Here is a 25,114-nt window from a genome sequence, read left to right as displayed (position 1 = left end):
TTTGTCAGTTTTTCAGTGGAACTTTTTTCACTTTTTGTTCAGTATATATGGAATAACGAACGGTGTCATTAAAAACTATAACTCGTCCTCCAAAAAAAAAAAAATCCCTCATGCCTAGGTTGGAAAGAAAGGGATGGCTCTTCTTACAAGGGAAACAGAAAAAGTGGTCAAAATGACAAATTGGCCAGTTCTGAAGGGGTTAATAGCCACAATGTCTTGGATGGTAATGCTGCAATATTGGTAAAATTTGCGGCTAATTAATATTTGAAAACCTCACCCAGTGTATGTTGGCATGGTTCTGAATACATGCTGAAACCACAGTGTGATAGTACTCTTAGCTCTTGAGAAAACTGTGTGCATTTCAGCAAGGCTTCACTGACTGATGGTTCTAGAAGTATGCGGGAAAACACATTTTAATCTTCTATATTAGGAAATGGATATCAAAAGTTGTCTATAGGTATGAAAATGGTTCTCCTCCAACATTTCCTGAACCATATGTCTGCAGAGGAGCCAACTAGGCCTATGATGAGAAGCACCTGGCCATTATTCTGAAGAATGGAAATTGTACTCTACTGTTTCTGGTGTGTGCAACCAAAAAATGCCAATTTTCATAAGTTGGACTTTTCTGGACGTGGTGATACTGAATATTCTTTTTTTAGTGTGGGTTTTTTCTTTTTGTAAGTTTAAAATGGGGCGATTTCAATTTTATTTTATTTTTTTTTTTTTTTTAAATATTTCTCCCTTTTTATGTATTTATTTTTTTGTGACCCTAGGAGACTTAAACCTGAGATCAGTTGCTGTCTTTTGTTATATAGTGCAATACTGTAGTTATTACAGTATATAGATTAAATTACAGTCTCCTCTGAATCCCAAGCTCTGTCTAGGCTTCGATGGAGTATTAACATGGCAGCAATGTGGGCTTTACAAATTTATAAGGGTGGTGAAATTGTGATAAAAAAACATTCAATTCTGAGGTTGTTTTGGGGAATTGTATTTACAACATACATTGTGTGGTAAAAATGACCTGACAATATGACACTCGTATGATTTTCCCGATGCCTAACTTGTCCATTTTTTTTCCCCATAATTTAGGCTGTGCAAAAATAAACAAAAAACCCAGGAACTGAGGGAAAACATTTCATTTTCTTTTGGCCAATATAGCTGTATGAGAACCTATTATTTGTAGTTTGTATGGCGAGACAGGGTTTTGTTTTTTTGTTTTTTTTTTGTTTTGTTTTTTTAAATGACCATCTGCAAGGGATATAGTTTTCTCATGGCATTTTTTTCCCTACATTTTGCCATTTTATTTTCTTTTTTTTTACACAGTTTACCCATGAGGTTGGTTATTTTTTATATTTTTGATAGATCAGACCTTTATATATGCAGCGATTCCACGTTTTTTTTTTTTTTTTTTTTTACTGTATTTGTTAGTCAACTTAGGGAACTTGAACGTGCAATCGTCCGGTCGCTTGTACTATACACAGCGATACCACAATATTACTGCATGCAGTAAAAATCAGTCTCATTTGAAGCCACTGGCTGGGTCTCAAAGGAGCTCCGTGTTGACAGGAACAGAGGACTTAAACAGGCCCTCAGTTGCCATAGTAACCACGCCGATGGGCACACAGAATGACACACCCCATGCCAATGTGCTGCTAATGCTACTGTCAGTTTGAAAGTGGCATTTAACAAGTTAACAGTCGCGGGAAAAGCTCCACTCCATCCGCAGCTATTATAAGAATGTCCTGGCTGTAAGGCCACGTTTACGTGTTCAATATTTTACCTCAGTATTTATAAGTCAAAACCAGGAGTGGGTGATAAATCCAGAAGTGGTGACGTGTTTCTATTATACTTTTCCTCTGATTGTTCCACTCCTGGTTTTGGCTTAGGGTACCGTCACACTATAACATTTCGATCGCTACGACGGTACGATTCGTGACGTTCCAGCGATATCGTTACAATATCGCTGTGTCTGACATGCAGCAGCGATCAGGGATCCTGCTGAGAATCGTACGTCGTAGCAGATCGTTTAGAACTTTTTCATCGCTGGATCTCCCGCTGTCATCGCTAGATCGGTGTGTGTGACACCGATCTAGCGATGCGATCCAGCGATGCGTTCGCTTGTAACCAGGGTAAACATCGGGTAACTAAGCGCAGGACCGCGCTTAGTTACCCGATGTTTACCCTGGTTACAAGCGTTAAACTAAAAAAAACAAACAGCACATACTTACATTCTGGTGTCCGTCAGGTCCCTTGCCGTCTGCTTCCCGCACTGTGACTGCCGGCCGTAAAGTGAAAGCAGAGCACAGCGGCTGTGCTTTCACTTTCACTTTACGGCCGGCAGTCACTGAGTGCGGGAAGCAGACGGCAAGGGACCTGACGGACACCAGAATGTAAGTATGTGCTGTTTGTTTTTTTAGTTTAACGCTTGTAACCAGGGTAAACATCGGGTAACTAAGCGCGGTCCTGCGCTTAGTTACCCGATGTTTACCCTGGTTACCCAGGGACCTCGGCATCGTTGGTTGCTGGAGAGCTGTCTGTGTGACAGCTCCCCAGCGACCACACTACGATTTACCTACGATCACGGCCAGGTCATATCGCTGGTCATGATCGTAGGTAAATCGTATAGTGTGACGGTACCCTTACAAATACTGAAATAACAAACTCACCAAATACTGAACGTGTGAATGTGGCCTAACACAGCCATTATCTGCTGGGCATGGGGCAAGCTCACCTCGTGAGCTCACTCCATTTTCCCTCTACCGACTTGTGCCATATATGTATGGTGGATGTTGGTAAGGGATTAACAGAGCATTCTCTCAGAACCTAAACAATCACGATTACTGATCAGCACTAATGTACTTGGTAGTCAAATCACATTTGAAGGCCACACACCTTTTATTGATCACTGCGATCTCAGAAAGATAACACTATTACCAGAGGCGTAGCTAGGGTTTTGGTTCAGGGGGGGGCGAAGCTTCTGAGTGGGCCCCTAACCAGGTAACTTTGATTATAACTGGGTGACGCGCCCTAATAGTGGAGGAGAACTTCAGCAGATGACCGCGCTATTATTGAAGATGATCTCTATATAAAGACCAACATGGATTTACCGCCATATGGTCAGTAGTAGATACCAGTCCTACAGAACATGTAGGAGATCACAGCACATTTACAGATAATGTCTTACCGCTGAAGTCCTTTATGATGGAATCGTTCACTTTTCATGTCTTTTCCATCTGGCCCAGACCGACATGACAACTTCTTCCAGCCACGACTCGTCTGCAGAAAATACAACAAAGACACATTTCACTTCTCATATTCCAGTCCCATCACCATCTATTTCCAACCTGTACAAACTCCTCATCCTGCTGATACCCCAATACTGAGCTCCTGCTGCCGTATGTGTCCCTATTACTGCCCCGATACCCCAATACTGAGCCGCTGCTGCCGTATGTGTCCCTATTACTGCACCTGATACCCCAATACTGAGCCACTGCTGCCGTATGTGTCCCTATTACTGCACCTGATACCCCAATACTGAGCCGCTGCTGCCGTATGTGTCCCTATTACTGCACCTGCTGTGTGGTTCTCTGTACCCTCTAAAGTAATGCCGGGTGCAAGTGCCCTAGAAATTAGTGCCCACATTTTGCCCCCTAGAAAGTAATATTGCCCTGTGTGCCCCTTTGATAGTCACAGTAACCTGTGTTCCCCTATAACAATAAGTGCCCACTTTACATTTAATAAATGTCCTCAGTCTCCCCCCTATACAGCTCCCCTATACAAAGTATAATGCCTCCTAACTGTATAGTACCACCCACACAGTATACTGACCCCTCATTAGCCTCAAAACTGTTTGATGGATCCAACACTATATGATGGCCCCCTCACTGTAATCCCCACACTGTATGATGTCCCTTCACTGTGTGATTGCCCCATAGATAACCTCCATATAGTATAATGTGCCAGATAGTCCTCAATATAGTACAAGACAGCACCCCTATCGGTAGACCCTGTAGTATAAGACCGTACCCCATAGGCAGACCCTGTAGTGTAAGACAGTACCCCCATAGGCAGACCCTGTAGTATTAAGCAGCACCCCCATAGGCAGATCCTGTATATAAGGCAGCACCCTCCCCAATAGGCAGATCCTGTATGTAAGGCTGCACCCCCCCCCCCAATAGGCAGATCCTGCAAATAAGGCAGCACCCCCCCAATAGGCAGATCATGCATATAAGGCAGCACTCCCCTCCCCCCCCCCAAATAGGCAGATCATGCATATAAGGCAGCACTCCCCCCATAGGCAGATCATGTATATAAGGCAGCACCCCCATAGCCAGATCCTGTATTTAAGGCAGCACCCCCCCAATAGGCAGATCATGTAAATAAGGCAGCACACCCCCCCAATAGGCAGATCCTGTAAATAAGGCAGCACTCCCCCCCCCCCCCCCCCCCCCCAAATAGGTAGATCCCATAAATAAGGCAGCACACCTCCCCAATAGGCAGATCCTGTAAATAAGGCAGCACTCCCCCCCCCCAAATAGGTAGATCCTGTAAATGAGGCAGCACTCTTCCCCCCCCCCCCCCCAAAAAAAAAAAAAAAAAATAGGCAGATCATGTATATAAGACAGTGCCCCCCAATAGGCAGATCCTGTAAATAAGGCAGCACTCCCCCCCCCCCCCCCCCCAAATAGGTAGATCCTATAAATAAGGCAGCACTCCCCCCCCCCCCCAATAGGCAGATCATGTATATAAGGCAGCGCCCCCCCAATAGGCAGATCCTGTAAATAAGGCAGCATTCCCCCCCCAAATAGGCAGATCCTGTATCCTGTATATAAGGCAGCACCTCCATAGCCAGATCCTGTATTTAAGGCAGCACCCCCCCAACAGGCAGATCATGTAAATAAGGCATCACACCCCCCCCAATAGGCAGATCCTGTAAATAAGGCAGCACCCCCCCCCCCAAATAGGCAGATCCTATAAATAAGGCAGCACTCCCCCCCCCCCCCCCCCCAATAGGCAGATCATGTATATAAGGCAGCGCCCCCCAATAGGCAGATCCTGTAAATAAGGCAGCGCCCCCCAATAGGCAGATCATGTAAATAAGGCAGCACTCCCGCCCCCCCCCCAAATAGGCAGATCCTGTAAATAAAGCAGCACCCCCCCCAAATAGGCAGATCATGTATATAAGGCAGCGCCCCCCCAATAGACAGATCCTGTAAATAAGGCAGCACCCCCCCCAAATAGGCAGATCATGTATATAAGGCAGCGCCCCCCCAATAGACAGATCCTGTAAATAAGGCAGCACCCCCCCCAAATAGGCAGATCATGTATATAAGGCAGCGCCCCCCCAAAAGGCAGATCCTGTAAATAAAGCAGCACCCCCCCCAAATAGGCAGATCATGTATATAAGGCAGCGCCCCCCCAATAGACAGATCCTGTAAATAAGGCAGCACCCCCCCCAAATAGGCAGATCATGTATATAAGGCAGCGCCCCCCCAAAAGGCAGATCCTGTAAATAAGGCAGCACTCCCCCCCCCCCCCCACCCAATAGGCAGATCATTTATATAAGGCAGCACTCCCCCCCCCCCCCCCCCATCCCCAAATAGGCAGATCATTTATATAAGGCAGCACTCCCCCCCCCCCCCCCCCCCCAAATAGGCAGATCATTTATATAAGGCAGCACTCCCCCCCCCCCCCCCCCCCAAAAAGGCAGATCATTTATATAAGGCAGCACAACCCCCCCCCCCCCCTCAAATAGGCAGATCATTTATATAAGGCAGCGCTCCCCCCATAGGCAGATCCTATAAATAAACAAATACTCACCTCTCTTCCTCCTTGTTCCAGCGGCGCTCCCGCTCATCCACTGACAGCGGGCGCAGGACAGTGACGTCATCGCGCCCACTGTCAGTGTGGGGGATGATGGGAGGAGCGCAGCGCTCCTTCCCTCATCAATGCGGTGAGCTGTATCGGCTAGATGCCGATTCAGCTCACATTGCGATAACGGGCGGGGGGCCCACTGCTGGCACCGGGCCCCTCCCCCCGCCTGCCCAGGGGCCCTATAGCGGCAGAGCAGGGAGATCGATTCTCCCTGCCCTGTCGCAGAATGTAACTGTAAAGTATTGTAGAAACACGTCACCACTTCTGCATTTTTCACCCACTCTTGAATTTGGCAAACAAATACTGAACGTGTGAATGTGGCCTAAATGTGATATACTGTTCTGTTAGCAAACACAATGCAACATTAATCTATAATATAATGCTGGGAGCGTCACTCTGTCCCACCACTTTATAGACTGTGCAAACGCTTGCGCAGCCTGGACCCCACAGAGTGACGCAGCCCAGAAGAGCTTGCGGTATGCATAAGCACTGAACGCATATCGCAATCTCCGACGGAGAAGCAGGGATGTGCCAGGGGGGTGAGTATGCTATATTCACCTGTCCCCGTTCCACCGCTGCGCACCGCCATCTTCCGCGTTCTCTGCCTGTGACATTCAGGTCAGAGGGCGCGATGACGCGATTAGTGCGCGCCGACGCCACCCTCTGACTGAACAGTCACAGCCAGAGCACCGCGCTGCGGTGGAACAGGGGACAGGTGAATATAGCAAGTGCCTGAGCCAGCGGAGATACCAACACCTGGCCCCCATAGCACGCCAGTGTCCCCGCCTGCTCAGGCCCCCGACACTCGGCGCCCAGCGACGATAGGTGAGTATGTCTTTTTTTTTTTTTTATATTGTAGCAGCATACGGGTCATAAAATACTATGGAGCATTTTATGGGGGCCATCAACTTTTATGGAGCAGCATACAGGGCATATGGATGGGAGCAGCACATTACAGAATGGGGACGCAGGATGGGATTACATGACAACGGGGGCTGCAGGATAGGAGGAGAACATGGCAGAATGGGGGCGTAGGATGGGAGCAGCACATTACAGAATGGGGGTGCAGGATGGGAGCAGCACATGGCAGAATGGGAGCAGCACATGACAGCATGGGGGCCCAGGATGGGAGCAGCACATAACAGCATGGGGGCACAGGATGGGAGCAGCACATGACAGGATGGGGGTACAGGATGGGGGCGCAGGATGGGAGCAGCACATGACAGCATGGGGGTGCAGGATGGGAGCACCACATGACAGGATGGGGGCGCAGGATTGGAGCACATGACAGGATGAGGGCTCAGGAAGAGAGTAGCACATGATAGGATGGGGGCGCAGGATGAAAGCAGCACATGTCAGGATGGGGACCCAGGATGGGAGGAGCATCACATGACAGGATGGGGGCGCAGGATGGATGCACCACATGACAGGATGAGGGCTCAGGAAGAGAGTAGCACGTGACAAGATGGAGGCGCACAAAACAAGATGGGAGCGCAAGATGGTAGCAGCACATACCAGGATGGACACCATATACCAATATAAATGCTCGCCACCCGGGTGTAGAATGGGTTCAATAGCTAGTTAAATATAATCCCGTAAATAATCTGGTTACATTGATGTTTCAAAGCCTGACATGCAAACACGTTTAAGACTTCTATGGAGATATGCACATGAGCTTTTCAATGTGTCGTTGTTTTGTTAAATTATTTTCATGCACACGCTCTAAACAGGGCTAGATAAGGAGGTTGAGTTCTTAAGGTAGTGGTCTTTTTGGAGGTTGACTGTTAATAAGTGTTGTGGCATAGCGACTGGTCATGTGATTAATGGGCGATATGTATCGCAGAGGTGGGTGGCACTGAGATGGAAGCATACGATACGATACGATACACTTTATTGATCCCGTGGGAAATTATGGTATCACAGCAGCACAACTTAAATCATAAAAATCATAAAGGAATTACATAGTTGACATGACAGTTTGTTGACAGAAGAACATTATACATCTGCTCAAGCAGAACTACTGCTGAGGGATTGGTTTACATTGGGAAGGCTTCCAGGTGATTGGAGAGATTGGTGGGTTCAGTCACCTACAAACCCACCCAAAGGTGGTTTTGTGTTTAAGGACCTGTGGTGATGTCACGCTCACCTGACTGGCCATGTGATAGGTACCTGGGTGTGGTTACACCTATGCAAAGGAGATGTGTTTAGCACATGGAGTGAGTGTTTGGGAGTCTGTCAGTGTGGACAGATTTCCATGTGTCCAGGCTGGACACTACAGACAGTAGTCTGTGTATTGAGAGGGAGAAGCCCTTCTGTGTCTGTGGCTTCAGATAGAGCCTGAGTGCTGGACATTACACAGCCCGTGTGCCCACAGGCCTGAGAAGAGCAGAGCTCTTCTATGGACTTTTATGCTATGTCGGCCTGATGTACGGACTGTTTTCCTTTCTGTTGCTGCCTTGCTGGTTTATGGAGCAAATAAACCCACATGAACATTAAAGAGAATGTGCCTCCTGTTTCCTCCTACGCATCTGAGCGGGTACAAACCTTACAGTGTGTATAATAAGGTGGGCAACATTCAAATCTATATTTTAAAAGGAACTGCAGGGAGAAACATCAGCAGTGGGAAGAGCCTGTCTTGTATATTGAACAATGGTGAATGGGGGCGTCCACACATGGATTTAAGCTTCTCTGTCTAGTGGGTAGCCTTAGATGGGAAAACATTTTTCATTTAATATATTGCAAAACTCTCATTCTGAAAGAATAAAAGGGCTGTTGAAAAAGTTAAATCATAAACTTATCTAAACAACTATAATGCACTGGAACAGTTAAAAGATATACCATATCCATAGGATACTGTATACTTACTGATCGCACAGGGTCTGATCACTGTGACCCCCACATATCCTGAAAATGGGGCTCTAAAAATTTGTGCATAACACCTATTAAACTGCCAAAGTTTTAGGTGTCACTGATACATCACAGCACGTGAAAAGTGAATGGTGTTGCATTGTGACCCCAATGGTGCTTCGACAAGCAAGTCACAAAAATCCACCACAATTGGATTTTGTGACTTGCTTGTTGCTGTTGTAGTACCCTCAGTAACAATATGACTCCACTTGTATTGTGCTGTGGTGTAGTAACAACAACCCGCCAACCTTTGGCTTCATGACAGGTGTAGTGTCGCCATGTGTCCCTAACCTTAGTTGGAGGTCAACATGCACACCTCTCCTCTATTCATTCTAAATGGGGTTCCATTGAGCATGCTTGTCCTTTAATTCATTTAAGAGCCCCGCTCTTTTAACTTGTGAAGTTTTCATCATTCAGACCCCAATTGATTGAGAAGTTGCACTCTATCCATGGGGTGGGGTGTAACTTGGATCCCATACGTTTATTTATTTTTTATTTTTTACAAGCCAGCCGTACCAGATCACGATGTGGTCCCTCCCCAGACAGATGATGAGGGTTGAGTAGTTTTGTTTTCTGGGAGCTAAGCTATTGAAAACATATGAGCATTCATGTGTATGGGAAAGTTCTGAGAGATTGCTCGTGTAATTGCATTGCTTCCCAGAAATGAAAACTTAATGTTACCCGCCCTTCCCGATTCCATCACGTCCCCTTTTAAACCTGTTTATGTGTCCTCTTCTGCTTGTTGGCTTACTGTGGCAACCTAATGCTCCTCGATGACCTCATCTTCTCATGTCATTTAAAGCCAGCTCAGTTGGCCAAACACAGCGGAAATATTCAGGTGGTTGGAGTACTGACACTTAGTGACACAGATATCGCTGCTACAACTCAGTTACTCCGGTCATCGTTGCTCTATCACTGCTAAATCAACCACTACAACTCTATTCCGGTAATCATTTTCTTAGCTCTGCAGCATCAGTCATTGCTGTTCCAGCTATCAGTCATCACTAATTCTGCTTTGCTGCACTTGTTCGTCATCTTCTCTGCAGCTTGTTATTATTTCGTTATGGTTTCACCCCAATTCAGCCATTTTGTTGTACCAGCACCACCTGTATATGTTGTTCAAGAACTGCTTTGAGGATTCACCTCACCAGATGAAAAATAACACTGGAGAAGAAGCTGTGGGCAGAAAATTAAGACAAAACAGCTTTGACCTGTTAACATGTCATGCAGTGTCTGTGAATAAGAAGCTTAGTCTTGTAAGTTAGTAGGTGAGGGCCTCCATGGATGGGACTTGTTTACTAGCACATCACATGGATGTTTAATCAAAGAGATTTGAGGAATTTGGAGGTCAAATGAACACCTTAAACTTTTTCTTGTTCCTCAAGCCATTCCTGAACATATTTTATTATTATTATTATTATACATTTTTATAGCGCCATTTATTCCATGGCGCTTTACATGTGAATACGGGGCAAATATAGACAAATACATTAAACATGAGCAGATAACAAGGCACACAAGTACATAAGGAGGGAGGACCCTGCCCGCGAGGGCTCAGTCTGCAGGGGGTGGGTGAGGATACACTAGGAGAGGGAAGAGCTGGCTGTGCGGCTGTTCAGTAGGTTGAGGATCACTGCAGGCTGTAGGCTTTTGTTGTGTAGCAGGGCACATTATGATGCTGAAAGGACGCTGTCTTTAATATCGTTGCACTAAGGAGTGTAGATAATCTGCAACAATATTTAGGCAGATGGTGTTTGTCAAAGTAACATTTACATGAATGCCAAGACCCACATCGGCTTGTCGTCTTTATATTGCTAAGCCATCCACATGATAGAAAAGAAAACCTGATTCACATGCTCAGACCACCTTTATATTGCTTCATGGTCCAATTCTGATGCTCACATGCCCACTTGTAACCGCTTTGGACAGAGGTCAGTTTGTGTAGCTGTAGACTCCCCAATGCCCAGCTATTGCACAGTAATCTATAAAGTATTCTGTATTCCAATTTTGTTTTATAATGGACAACATTATTTTTTTTCAGTAATTTATGGTATAGTAGGTCTGTGCGATCCGACCCGCACGCAGCAGTAAGCCTGGGCGCACATGACACTGTTGCTGTTTCACCAGTTTGTCCATTCTTAGATGACTTTTTGTTAGGTGCTCAAGGCTGCATATTGCAAACAACGCACAAAACTTGTTTTGAAGAAGATCTAACCTAATCATCTAGCCATCACAATTTGGCCCTTGTCAATGTTGCTGAGATCCTTATGCTTGCTCATTTTACCTGGTTCTAACAGTTTACCCTTAAGAACTGACTGAAAACTGTAATGTGTACTTGCTCTGCGGAACTTGAATGCAGTTTGAATTGCAGCATTACCCCCATTTAATAAAGGTGACCTGTATGCAGCCTTTTACCCCAGTTTTCATGTGGAATCTGCCTGGAAACCACTTTAATGATCAGTTATATTACCACCTTGTAAAGTGATGGCGTATAGCCAGGATCCATGGAACACTAACCAATTCTGTGAACAAAGGGGATGCAGTACTGTTTTAGGGTTGTGTCATTTTTGGGTTTCCATCCACAATGACACCTCCAACCACCTACAGTTCAACTAACAGCAGCACAACATTATCTGGTGCTCCTAGTTTTCGAGGGAAAGCCTGAAAAGGACCCAATAAATAAACCAGCTCAGACCTTCTTTTATTCTCATGCTTTGTGGAGTTCAGAGGCTGTACACCAATCATATGGATAGAATATATTAGCAGTATACCATCACTGTGATAAAATACTGTAGCCTGGTGTTTTTGGGCAATAAAATTAATCTCCTAGAGGAGGGTCCCTATGTCGGGCACAAAACCCTCAGACTGTCTTACTCTCCAGGGGAAAAGTTGACAATTCCACCTCCTTGCGCCCCTTGTCTGTACATATAACCCAAGGTTATAAGACCTACTATGGGGCAAAAGCCTCTGACTCAAAACAGTAGACCTTGTCAGACTGAACTGCTAACCTGTAACTTTCCTATTATATGTTTATATTTTTTCCACACCACAGGAAACTTAATTTTTAAACTTCTCTTAGGTGAAGAGACCCATTCTTGAATCTGAGAGGTGCTTTTAGAGGCAGAGATATGTAATACAATCCCTCCAAAAATAAGCCCTCATATCACAAAGTGGAAAAAAAATGTACAACTTCTGACAATAAAAAAAATCAACAAAAAAAAACATGGTGCAATATACATGGACCTTTTAAGTGTTTAAATAATTTCATTAGTAAAATAAATTTTCTATGTGATATAAATATACATACAGGATTTAGGGATTGTACATAAAATACATTCTATTAAATTATAACTTATTTTAAAATGTCTTTTAAAACCGATTTAAGAGAATAAGTTCAAAACTGTATCAAATGACAAGCTTTCCAAAAAGTAAGTTTATGGATGAGAAGGGATGTCTGGAGGCATTTTTAGGACAAATGAATACATGAAAAGTAAATTACACAAAACCGCAAATTAAAAAATTCTACACTGATGTAGAAGTACATTGCAAAAGTAAGAAACTATTTTATATATAGGTTTTTTTTTTTAAACAAAGTTTAATTAACGGAATGAAACAAAACAAAAGCTATTTTGTTTGAAGAAACACAAGTGTGAAGACTCTCAGGTTAATGAAAAAAATATGTACATAATTGAGTTACATGTTGACAAAAAAGTATGATCTACAATTAGTTTAGGAGGAAGCAGTAACACTAAATTTTCAACCCATCCTGTAGGGAAAGGATGATGGAAGTCACAACCTGCTATCTGAAAGAGTTTAACAATTCAGCAATAAGCATCATTAGACCTATAAATCTGGAATGTTTAAGCTTAGTGGGGGCAATAGAAGATTTGAAGAAAAGTCAGGCGGAATTTAAAAATTTAAATGTGAAGGAAAAAATACTTTTTTTTTTTTTTCTTCTAATAAATAATCAAACATAAGTAATGTTATGCTTTTTCTAAATGTTCTTTTTAATTAAAATACCGACAAATTAAGCAAAGCTGTGACACACCCTTTGAAACTGTGTGTGGTGTCATATCAATATGCAGTTTTAAATAGTAATTAGATATTTAAATTAAGGTAACATAGTAACATGTAGGGATATAAAATTAAAAAAAAAATACAAAAGTGTAAAATTTGTCATCTGCTTTTCTAGTGAAACCAATACTTATGCTTAACAAATTTGTTTTATTAGCTTACCGTACATTGTTTTTCAGAATCTTTTCTAGCCTCTAAAATGTGTCCTAATTTTGTGTGCTAAATTTTTGACGCTTCTAGTTTAGTGGAGAGCTTTTGCGTAAAAATTGCTCAACAATAATGTAACTGAAAACTTCACATGACAAACGGATAAAACGACACGCAAAAGCAAACACAATATAAATTAATGGGGTTTATTTTCTATTATACAGTTTGATTTTTTTTATGTTTCGTTATTTGATAGTTGGATACATTGAGGGATTCTCCATACGGTATCGATTTTTAATTGTGCAGTGTATTTAGACATCCGTTAAAATGATCCGAGAATGAGGTCCTTGAAACTGAGCGCATGTCCGTTTCTGATCCGAGTTTTGAGTATTCGAATAGGACATACTCAGTAGGTTTGCATGTTTGTCTGATAATAAATTGGACAGCACATGAGACACTTTGTATGAATGTAGCTTAACAGCAGTGCTGAGCCTTTAACTAGCCACTAGCCTCCACTCGGAGTCTGTAAAAATGCTTTTGTCACAGCCACTGTCTGTGCCCCTCAAATGCCATATACTCATTGTTTTAGAAAGGTAAATAAACTTAAAGGGACACTGTCACCTGAATTTGGAGGGAACAATCTTCAGCCATTGAGGCGGGGTTTTAGGGTTTTTGATTCACCCTTTCCTTACCCACCGGCTGCATGCTGGCTGCAATATTGGATTGAAGTTCATTATCTGTCCTCCATAGGACACTCCTGCGGAAGGCAAGATTGCCTTGTGCAGGCATGTACTACAGAGGACAGAGAATGAACTTCAATCCAATATTGCAGCCAGCATGCAGCCAGCGGGCAAGGAAAGGGTGAATCAAACACCCAAAACCCCCGCCTCCATGGCTGAAGATTGTTCCCTCCAAATTCAGGTGATAGTGTCCCTTTAAGACCGGTTCCATTTTTCTTTCTTAAAAATCAGTATCTAGTAATAGAGTTCAGGTCCAAACTAGATGCATGTGATGTACATCCCACTTGTATATCATCTATAGCTTGCATATCCCCCCACTTCCTTTTATCCATTTTCCCATGTGGACTCGTGCTCCATCTTTATTAGGACCAGACAGGTCAGCTCTATATGTGACTCCTATTGCAAACATAATTTATTGCAAATTTACGGTTCAAGACTGCAAAGGAATTTCAGGATTAGGCTTCTGCTTCACTTGTCTGATTGCTGGAATTTTCTCCTTTTCTAAATGCGGCCACTAACGTTTTGTATTGGTAGGAAAAGCAGGATGGAAGGGGATATGGCAAGTGACGGTAAGGCAGCTGGGCTTCATCTAACGCACACGTTTTCCCTGTTGCCTTTTTATCAAGTTTCTTAAATTGTGGTCAGCACAGTTACATTGTAGCCTTTGTTTATAGCAAGCTTACAAGTTAGCGCTTCCAGTGTTGCTACTCAATGCTGCTTAAGGGATAATAACTGCTAAGTGAACTTGTCACATGTAAAAATCCCATCTGCAGGCAGCATGTTGTAGAGCAGGACATTAATACAAGATTGTGGGAAACAAGTGTACATAACAGAAATGGCTGGCTGTAACTGAATAGGACCGCCTACATGGCTAAAAAGCCTACATGAGCAAAATATCAGGTTCTACTGAATATTTTCCTGCAAAACTGTGGATAAGTCTGCCCATCTTCTCATGTTCACCTTAGTGCAGACCTGATTGATATCTAATTATATGCCGCCTGTTTTTTTGTAATTTGTAACAATTTGGTGTTCTGATCCCCTTTTTTTCCAATGGACTACCATCCACTGACTTCTCGTCTTCACAGCTAAGGTCGAAGCTCATGCTCATCTTGATGCAAAATTTGCATTCCCAATATTTATTAAACTACCCTGATGGGGGGGGGGGGGCAAATCTCATTGTGACCGCCTGATTTGGATCTCTGACTAGCTTGCATGGTCTCTTTCCTGTGCTGCGCTCTCTCCCTGGCCCACTCATTCGCACACGTGACTGTCAGTTATGTGACTCCATTTTATTAAAGGGAACCTGTCACCTGAATTTGGCGGGACAGGTTTGTGGTCATATGGGCGGGGTTTTCGGGTGTTTGATTCACCCTTTCCTTACCCGCTGGCTGCATGCTGGCCGCAATATTGGGTTGAAGTTCATGCTGTGTCCTCCATAGTACACGCCTGCGCAAGGCGCAGGTTCCCTTTAATGTATCCATGGAACTGGCAACAGATAAACTTGACCAATTGGCGCCTCATTCCATACCACTACAGAAATAATTTATGGATGAAATCCTAAACCCACCTGTAAGTCTTGCACACATGCACTGATGGATGACCGATATTTGTGTCCGTGCTGCTCAGCACAAAGGTGCACTCTGTAAGTGTTACCTACTCCCAATGCCATTTCTATTCCTAATACATTTTTTTATTAGATTTTTTTTTCTCCCCTTACACATGGGGGAGTTGGGTAAAAGCAGTTCCAATTTCACAAGCTTGCTGCGCCATCTCTTTCAAAGGGAGGGGGATGTGATTAATGACTTCCTAAATACAAGTCTAGGTTTGGAAAGGGAACAAGAAAAAGGACCTTGGTCAATATGGATTGCCCAGTGATGTTGATAGAAACTATATTGGACTGGTATAAACAGGGCAATAATGCATAAATCATGTCCTGTAAGTGTTTATATGGGTATTGGACGGGGGGAGCTGCCAAGACCGTATATAAATACTGGGGTCAATAAGTTTCCTATTGAGATGAGCAGGAGCTTTGACCTTGGTTTTCAGTAGACGGAGATCCACTGACTGCTAAGTGGATCAGCATTCCATGACTTATAAAATGAGAGAGTAAATAAGATCTGGGTCGTCCTATTGATATTGCAATCCTTCGTGCACACCAGATCTTAAATATTGCCTATTTTTGTGATTGGCTAGTATCCAAAATAGTGTTTCCTTAAATGGAATCTGTCACTAAGTTTTTGTTACCCTATCTGAGAGGCAGTATATTGTATAGACAGACTCCATGATTCCAGTGATGTCACTTGCTGCGGTGCCTGCTGTAGTTTTAATAAAATCCTCCATTTTATCAGTAGGAGATTATCACCAGGGGACTAGTAAATATTATGGCATGTAGTCCTCCATATTCATGAGCTCTGTATAACCGCAGCTGATTGGCTACTTCCTGCCTATGCACTGTGTACCTAGAATGTTGCCCATCAGTGGTGTGAGCCAGGGTTATACAGTGTACAGCATTTAGAGAACTGGTAGATCTGCAGTAAAAAAAAAAGTGAACCCTCTCATCCCCAGTATTCTTAAAATCACCTTGATGGCTCTCTGACTGCTAACTATATAAACACTTTTCATAATGGATCACATTCGCGCCCCTTTCAGGCATTCGTGCCTTGGTTATACCAGTCCATTCTGATATTTTTTCTTAAACCAGCTTCCACAAGCAATCTATTTCTAGTGAGGTACTCTTTCTTGTTCCCTTTCCAATCCTAGGCTCGCATTTAGGAAGTCATTAATCACATCCCTTTCTCCGGAAAGAGATGGCAGTGTAAACCTGTGAAGTTGGATCCAGCACCCGCCTTTACACAGACCCCCACTCCCCTTCCCCTCATCTAAAAAGGAGGAAAAAAGTCTGATAATGCCCAGGTTTTACTTAAGATCTTACTTCCTTATCTTCTGGCAATGTTAAGGTTAGAAGTTCAAAAGTCAAGTCTCTGTGTAGTGCTCACTCTACAGGAGCAGTAGGGTGTGTCCAGTCTCGTGCATTAGTCCATATACATACTTTAGATGTGAGGGTGTAGTGTGCAGAGTGTCACGTGATGCTCAGCTGTGTGTTACTAGTGTAACAAGAGTGCCATTGGAGGAGGTAACCAGTGCCGAGCACTGACCCTTGTGTCTGCTATCCACCAGTGTATATGTGTAAGACTTGCACGTGTGTTTAGGGCTTCATTCATAAATGATTTCCATGCTGTTGTACCAGGAAGCGCCTATTGGCTGAGAGCAGTCCCTGCCAGCCCCTACATGCTCTATGGTGATATTAGTAACAAGGAGACAAGTAATTGACAGTCACGTGTGCTGAGGAGCGAGCGCAGCACAGGGACCAGCACGGGAGGGAGAGCACGCTAGACCATGCAAGCTAAATTTGGGATTCTTCCAGATCAGGATGTCACACTGATACAGCAGATCACCTCCAGCACCGAGGAAACATCTCATCTCTCATTTGTGAAGCAGGCGGTGTCATGGCCAAAGGTTCTTGGCCCTGTATTTTTCTTCTTGTGTGTAATGTTTATCTGTTAGACAATCGCTGCTTCTCAGTCAGCTGAGGCACAGGCATTAGCAGGGGAGGGGAGCTTCTACAACCTACTTGTAGCATAACAAGTGCATCCAGCTTCCTTGACTCCGGTACCGGGTCAGGAGACAGGCTATTGTCTGCAGTGCCCTTGCTGCTTACGTTGTTTTGTTTCCAACACGTAACCCTGAGGACGTAGTCTCCATTTCTTCAGGGTTTTTGGTAGTAAACACAAACAATCTGCACTGCATGCACATGCAGTACCAAGTTGTGCAAACGGCCCCCTCCAACACCACACACACCTCACACACACACCTCACACACCCACACCTCTCACACGTTGGTCACTGTGAGATTCCCTATGTGAGACCTTCCTTGGAGAAGTCACCTGGGTTATGTTAGATAGCTAGAAGTTAGGTGCCCAGTGTTGTATTCACATGATTGTTTGATCTCTTATCCAGGAGGGGCTGGTAAAGGTGGCAGAGAAGAACAAGGAAAGCTGCCCGAGCAGGAGGAAGAGGAGGAGGAGGAGGAGGACATACAGGTCCTTCGTGGTGCAGGCCACTGCAAATGGTTCAATGTGCGGATGGGATTCGGTTTCATCTCCATGACCAGTCGGGAGGGAAGTCCCTTGGAGAATCCTGTTGATGTATTTGTACACCAAGTAAGTGAACCTTTTTCCTCCCCCTCTGTCAGCCACCAACTGTGACATGGCTAAACCACCCATTCTGACTTTGTGCTGCGGGCCATGTAATGAAGCATCTTTTGTGCCTTTGTTTGCCGGTTGTTTATCCCTGGAGTTAGGATTTCATACAAGTTTACTTGAGCAAGTGTTCCTCCATCCTCCAGAGTCTTATTTGTGAACACCAAATTTTCCTTTTGTTGTATTAATTTTGTAATTTTTGTGAAAGTAATACAAGAGTATAATCTGCTATGATTTGTCTACATAAGATATGACGCACATATCCAAATGAATAGCTTTTTCAGCAAGTGCATTACTTGATGCTAATGTCTTGTTTTCCACCAAGAGAATGAGCAATCTGGCTACTTTATTTGGAATTGCTAATGTTGGTCTAAGAAAAGGTCTAACCGCCACCGAAAGACATGAAGTCAATAATCATAAACTTAATGGCTGTGCTTTAAAAGGGCCATGTTGCCTTTACTCAGGTTGTGAACAGCAGGAAATTTCATGAGACCCAGCACTGCCTCTTTAAGGGCATTGAAGTCAAGCAAGCATGTGGCCCGAGGCGGTTCATGGTTATACTTTGTGTGGACTGTGTTCATGGTTTGCACTTTCTCTCTGGCCAATGTAAGAAGTTAGATACTGCAATCTTCAGCACATGGATATTTCCAGATAGTGTTTGGTGAACCCCTCCCCCGATGTATTCAACGTGTAAAGTGTGCAGATAGTTCTCTCCATTTCTGTGTTGCATGTGTGGACTATTAATACTTCCATGGTACAGGGTAAATCTATTCAGGTTAGATTTTGGTCATTGGTGGCATCTAAAGAAAAAAAAAATATGCTGATGTAGAACTATAGACTTAGAAATTAGATTTTGCTGCATTAACTTTTTCAGCAAGCTCCCATATGAATGCTGTTAATTATATGAACACCGCAAATGATGTATTTAATAGTATTCCTTGTCCCACCAATCCTGTTCCTATATCCGCTTGTGATTGCCCTGTTTGGGGCCATAACGCTGCCTCAAAGAAACAAAGCTCTGGTGACATGGAGCTTGACAGGTCACATGGGGACATCTCTGCTCTCTGTAGCTTAGGCCAAGGCCTGGCTCTCGGTGCTTTGTCTTTTTCAACAAATAGGTGTTATGTGTGAAATCAAACATGTGGGGCGAATATTTTTCTGTTTGTTTGTTTTTTTGCTCTATTTTTTTCCTTGCTCCTTCCTGCAGTTAGTGATATGTACCTGCCCATAGCATGATGTTTTTGTTTCTTCAGATCTAGTTACCACAATCTTTCCTAGATCAGATGGCTATCATTGTTTTTTAGCTCCTTTTTCATTTTAACCTGCCCGAGTTGTTAAATTGTATTTTTTTTTTCTTTATTCACCTATAAAGCAAATTTATGAGATCGTAAAGTAGGAGAGCAAGACTTCCTCTTTGTGTAACTGTATCTATCTTCCTCTTTGGTAAACTACAGTTTATCAAATGCTTCAGTTTAATTAGAAAACTGATGGGGATGTGGAGTATTTTGGAATATTAATGTATCAATTGTAGACTTTTCCACTTTGTGTTCATGTGGATGTCTTTGTGGCACCAAGATTATATAAGCACAATTTAACTCACAGAATGTAAAATTAATATTTTCTATGCTAGTTGGTAACACTAGAAGCCAGGGCGGTGGAGTCGGTATAAAATGGACCAACTCAGACTCCAATAATATATAATACATTGTGTACAGTAGTACAATACAGGATGTGCTGTAATTTTTTTTTTTTTCATAAGAATTTTGGAAAGTTCTGAAATGTCCTATAAATGTCTGTTCTGTTCCTGATCGAAGGATATCTGCTTTTAGATGAGATGAATCTGTGCTGCACTTTATGTCCATGCTCGGTAGTGACCAGGGCTGTGGGGTCGGAGGTGAGATGAATCTGTGCTGCACTTTATGTACATGCTCCGTAGTGACCAGTGCTGTGGGGTCGGAGGTGAGATGAATCTGGGCTGCACTTTATGTCCATGCTCGGTAGTGAAGCACCTTCTCTACAGATCAGATGGAAAAAGGCACTGGGAAGGAATGCCTATACTATGTTTTTGTTTAAAACGTTTTTTCCCCACTTGCTGCATAACGTATTGCAAATTTACAGTTTATTAAAGTTGTGTTCCAAGAAATATAACGTGATCTAAAACGCTTGAATAATATTGTATCGTAATGGTGCTGAAAAGTTTGAGGTTACTGTAACGCCCAGGAGACCGGGATACCCAGCACCGGACCAATGGAGTCTGTCTCTTGAGGAGATGTCACGGGTGGCTTGACCCGGTGCTGTGGCCTCAGGCAATGCACAGTGTAAGGGGTATCGTGAGGGGACAGGCACTTACTTGATCAGCAGCAGGTCCTCCCAGCGGTGACGATCCCGATCCTGGATAGATGGCTATTATCCAAATGAAAGACTGAGGCACTGAAACGTTTAACCAGTTTACTTTAACATAAAAGGATTTACAACCAGTCCTGTCACCGGAGTCTGTATGGGAACTCTGAGTTACTTTGACCCTGCCGGCGTCTTCGCCTCTTATTGTGCGCAATTTCTGTGTGGCCCTGCTGCTGTATGTGAACTGGCTGCCGGCCCAATCTGTCCCCTCCGGGTCCTGGTTCGACGGGCAACCCGAGTCCTTTTATCGGCTTACCCCCTCCAGGAGTACCGCTGAACTCTTTGTCTGTTGCTGCGTCCGGCCCTAGTGAAGCTGATATCACCTCACGTTTTTCCGGTTGCTGTATTATATATAATGAATACAGCCACGGATCCGGTATCCGTCTTTGCGCCGGTTCTGGGTAGTGATTAATGCTACCCGGTTCTCACAATGTCCTTTTTCTCTATCCCTCTTCTCCTCAGGCCGGTGATTTAGGCCTGGAAACCGTCATAGGGCTGTTAGAAATTCAGCTGTATGACCTCTCACTTTCAGCTCCTTAGCCCAACTGCCAGTTCTTCTCTCAGACCAGAATGGATCAAGGGGAGTCTCTGGAGCTCCCCCTTCTGGCCGGAGGAGGTAGTGCAGTCTTGCTATTTTAGTATTTGTATTCAGTGTCAGTAACTATATTTGTGGCAAATACCTCTAGGGGTGCCACATTACCATCTTACTACAGTAGATGTATCGTGTAACCATGAGCCATGTATGAGGGAGTCTGAGTCAGGAAAATTGAGTAGTCGGTGTCGGAGGTTTGGCTCATCGACTCCATAGCCCTGTTGGAAACAACCTACTGAGTAATGACAGCTGGATTTTTTTGGCTGATCTAGGTGCTGTATGTCTTAACTTCTATGTATGGTGTATTCTGGGGGTCAGCTATTGATCATGTAATGGCTCGTCTACAAGCCAACTTGTACATTGTCTGCCCCCAAAGTATTTGTTACTTTGTGTACGTTATGCGCTATCAAGACTTATTAACTACAAATAACCAGGCCCACGATAACTTGTTGCAAACTTGCAATTACTTTCTTATCCCTTGGTTGAGCTATGATTGTCGTTATAAATTGACTTAACAATTTTTTTTTCTATATAGATTGGCAGAATACAGGTTGAGCATTGACGTTTCTTGACCTTTATCAGTAATTCTTATGGCAGAATAATTCCCTTATTTTTCACCTGTTAATTGATCTGCTTAGTGAGAAATACAGATAAATAATCGTTATTTGTTTTGAACGTTTTCTTTCTGCGTTGTATGTATATTTAATCAGGTAACCCTTTTTTTTCTATTTTGCAACTATAAATGTTGTGTATTATGAGCCAAAGTATCATAATTTTGATACAGCAATGTATTTTTACTATGGTCAGCCGACTATTACGGTATTTCTAATCTAGTGTGGTTGGGAGTTCATATTTCTTAACTTAATAAAGAAAATGTATTCTAGGTTTTAATGCTATTTACATTTGTACATATTGTAGTAGCTAGAAACCAGAAATTAATTACGTTAGCGCAGTAGTTTTTTTTTACTTTCTTTGTTTTTTCCTGCATGATACTGCCAAGTGTGTGTCTATGTATGCCACGCATTGTCCAGGTTTTCCGTGAATAAGACCACATACTCTAAATGTGCATTTACAACTGCCGACCACGACCATTTAACAACCACATTCGGCAGTAGTTTGTTCTGCGCACAGTCAGCCAGTAATCGTTAATACACTTGTTCTTGTCCCATAGATGTGCTATCGGCAGCACATGTACATGTACAGAAGACTGCTGCCGTTAACAATATTTGCGCTGGCATGAACAGCCTTAAGGCGTCAATCATTTTTAGACAATCCTTTAAATACTGCTTTGGCATTACCCTTTAAACAGTCTTTTTATGACCCTGTTTTGCTTATTTCCGATTTTTGTTCTCTTTAATTTAGAGGAATTTTTGTTCCTTTTTTAAAGTTAATTTTAATATTTGAAAATCTCTTCTAAAAGAATCATTAGTGTTAGTAAATGATCCTAGTGTATTTTAAAGGCTCAGTATTGCTTATTTTAGCTGATAGCTACTTCTGAAATAGTTAATTGTGCTGAATGATATACCAGTAAATTGTCATACGAAACTATTTTCTAGTGGCATGAATTCGGTCAATATATTCCATATGAGAACACAATATCCGTACTGATACTTTTCCGTAACGATATCTATTCTTCACTCGTGTTTGTTCTTCATTTGCATGCAATTTTTCTCTTTACTACATGACATTCTTTGTCTCCCAAAGAGATCAGTGGATCATGTATGTGAAAGAATATTTCCACTTTAATGGTAGATCTATAAGATTATGTATGTTCAAATAAATGAAAGCTAGTAAGAGCTGAACGCACAGTCAGGCCAGTTCTCGAGCTGCCAATAACATAAATCGGCCATGTTTCTAGGCAGGAGTTGAACAATTTCCTCATTGATATGTTGTGTCTTGCAATCCTCCGTAATGCAAATGGTGTGCTCCAGATGTCTTCCCCTTGTGTATTGTATATGTGTTGTTCTGGAATATATGTCTACTTTATCACACTGCTCCATACATGCACTTTATTAGATGTATCTTTGTAACTAGTGATGGCTCAGTCAGAATGTTTCCTTCTAGTCGGTGTAGGAATATAAATTCTTCTTCATTAGTGGCTCAGGAGTGCCATTGGTTGGCTCATACATGAAGGGATGTGCTTTACATAGCTGTCCATATCCTTGGAAATGACTTGCTGACTTATTTCAAGCTTTAAGATCTTTTGACATTTTAATGTCAGTAGAAAAATCCAGAGCTCTGCTCAATTGCCTTTACCATAGTCTCACAGCCATGTGTTCTGTCATATGAACCAATTTGTTGTTAGTGCTCGGCAGCACAGGGGTTAACATTCCTTCCCCCCACTCCATTGAAGATCTTTTGAATGGGAGGAATTTGCACCCTTTGGCTCAGGTTGCAGACTCTCTTGATCAAACCAGGGAAGTTGCGGGTCATAGCTGTTCATTGCTTACTACTTCCTTTGGCACTTTTATGTTTTTTTTTTTTTCTTTAACCTTTTATTTTATTTATTATTTTTTTTTGCAGCTTTAGGTGGGCAGTCGATTTGGCAAACCTATTCTCTCTTCGATTTTTGTAACTTATCAGGAAACGCATATTTTCTGTAATATTTTTCCTATCGTTATGCCTTTTTATATTATGCAAAAAACAACAACAAAACTTTAACCCACAGTCAATCCGGTTCAATCTGTGTATGCGAGATTAGAAAAACACTCCTTTTTATCTATGTTTTGGATTTTTTAACCATTTCATTTTATAAAATTGATAGATCATTGTTAGCATATAGAAAAGTTATACTTTTTTTTATTTTAGGTTTCATAGGAATTTGATTTTAATGTCCCATTTCCCTGTTTGTTTGTTTTTGTTTGTTTTTTTTATTAAATCTTTCATAAAAGTTATACTGTAAAATAATAATATAATAATAATAATAATAATAATTTTTATTTATATAGTGCCAACATATTCCGCAGCGCTTTACAAATTATAGACGGGAATTGTACAGACAATAGACATTACAGCATAACAGAAATATAGTTCAATACAGATACCAGGAGGAATGAGGGCCCTGCTCGCAAGCTTACAAACTATGAGGAAAAGGGGAGACACGAGAGGTGGATGGTAACAATTGCTTTAGTTATTCGGACCGGCCATAAATAACATAACAGTATCCATTTCCGCTTGCATATGCATGCGTACACGTGTATGTATGTGTGTGTATATGTATATATATATATATATATATATATATATATTATTATTATTATTATTATTATTATTATTATTATTATTATTATTATTATTATTATTATTATTATTATTATTATTATTATTATTATTATTATTATTATGTGTTTTTTTTTCTATAAAAGAAAAAACATGTTCAGGTTTATATTGCTACAAATAAGTGGTGCATTCTTTTGAGCTATAAAATAATGCCACTGATTGTGAATGCTTCTATTGGTTTATCATTAGGAACACTAAATGTGGCAGGAAACCTGTTGGGGGAGGTGGATGCAGTATTCACATTTCTGATGCATTCAGGAGGTTAAAGTGGGGCCCTGTTAAGCTTAACCTCAACCTTTTACAGCTTTTTCGACATGCAAGCCCCACCCATGAATGTCCCTGGACAGCTAATACCAAGCTTTTGTTTCTCTGGCAAAAAGGTTTTTGTTTTTTTTCCCTCTAGACTGCACTGAAAGGAAAGAAAACAGTGCTTTTCTCAATGTTCTGATCAAGTGACTTCCCTTCAGTGAGTCAGAGATAGGGTTGAAGGTGAATCACAGGATGAATCAGACGTAAAAAATCCATTTTTTTTTTTTTACGTTTTTTTTTTGTTCTGGATATAAATATGGCAAAGACGTCTCCTTTGTAATGAGGCAGCCAAGTGTTCATAGTAATAAAATGTATACATAAGCCGTAATGGTTGCTTTAACTGCATAGTTAAATAAACTAAATGTATGCAGGTAACATTGCATCTGGTTCTGGATTGTAGGACGGTGTGTTTTTACTTGTCACTTTTTATTGTTGTTTTTGCTCTTTGTTTTAATATCCATGTAGTAAAAATTAGGTTAAATAGTAAGCTATAATAAACTCTAATCTTGTAAGTTATCAATGGCTGCTAT

General features: G+C 42.3%; 1 protein-coding gene across 1 annotated transcript in view; it reads left to right on the top strand.

Moving 5' to 3' along the window:
• Positions 1–25,114, top strand: part of LIN28B (lin-28 homolog B) — a 147,286-nt gene that overhangs the window by 38,625 nt on the left and 83,547 nt on the right. Inside the window, exons 3-4 of the mRNA XM_069726651.1 lie at positions 9,909–10,040; positions 17,708–17,965. Of these exons, the coding sequence (XP_069582752.1) occupies positions 9,909–10,040; positions 17,708–17,965 (390 nt within the window). The remainder of the gene's footprint in view (positions 1–9,908; positions 10,041–17,707; positions 17,966–25,114) is intronic.

The sequence above is a fragment of the Ranitomeya imitator genome, chromosome 5 (assembly GCF_032444005.1).
Source record: "Ranitomeya imitator isolate aRanImi1 chromosome 5, aRanImi1.pri, whole genome shotgun sequence".
In the NCBI taxonomy this organism is placed as follows: Eukaryota; Metazoa; Chordata; class Amphibia; order Anura; family Dendrobatidae; genus Ranitomeya; species Ranitomeya imitator.
This window is presented reverse-complemented; position numbering and strand designations above follow the sequence as displayed.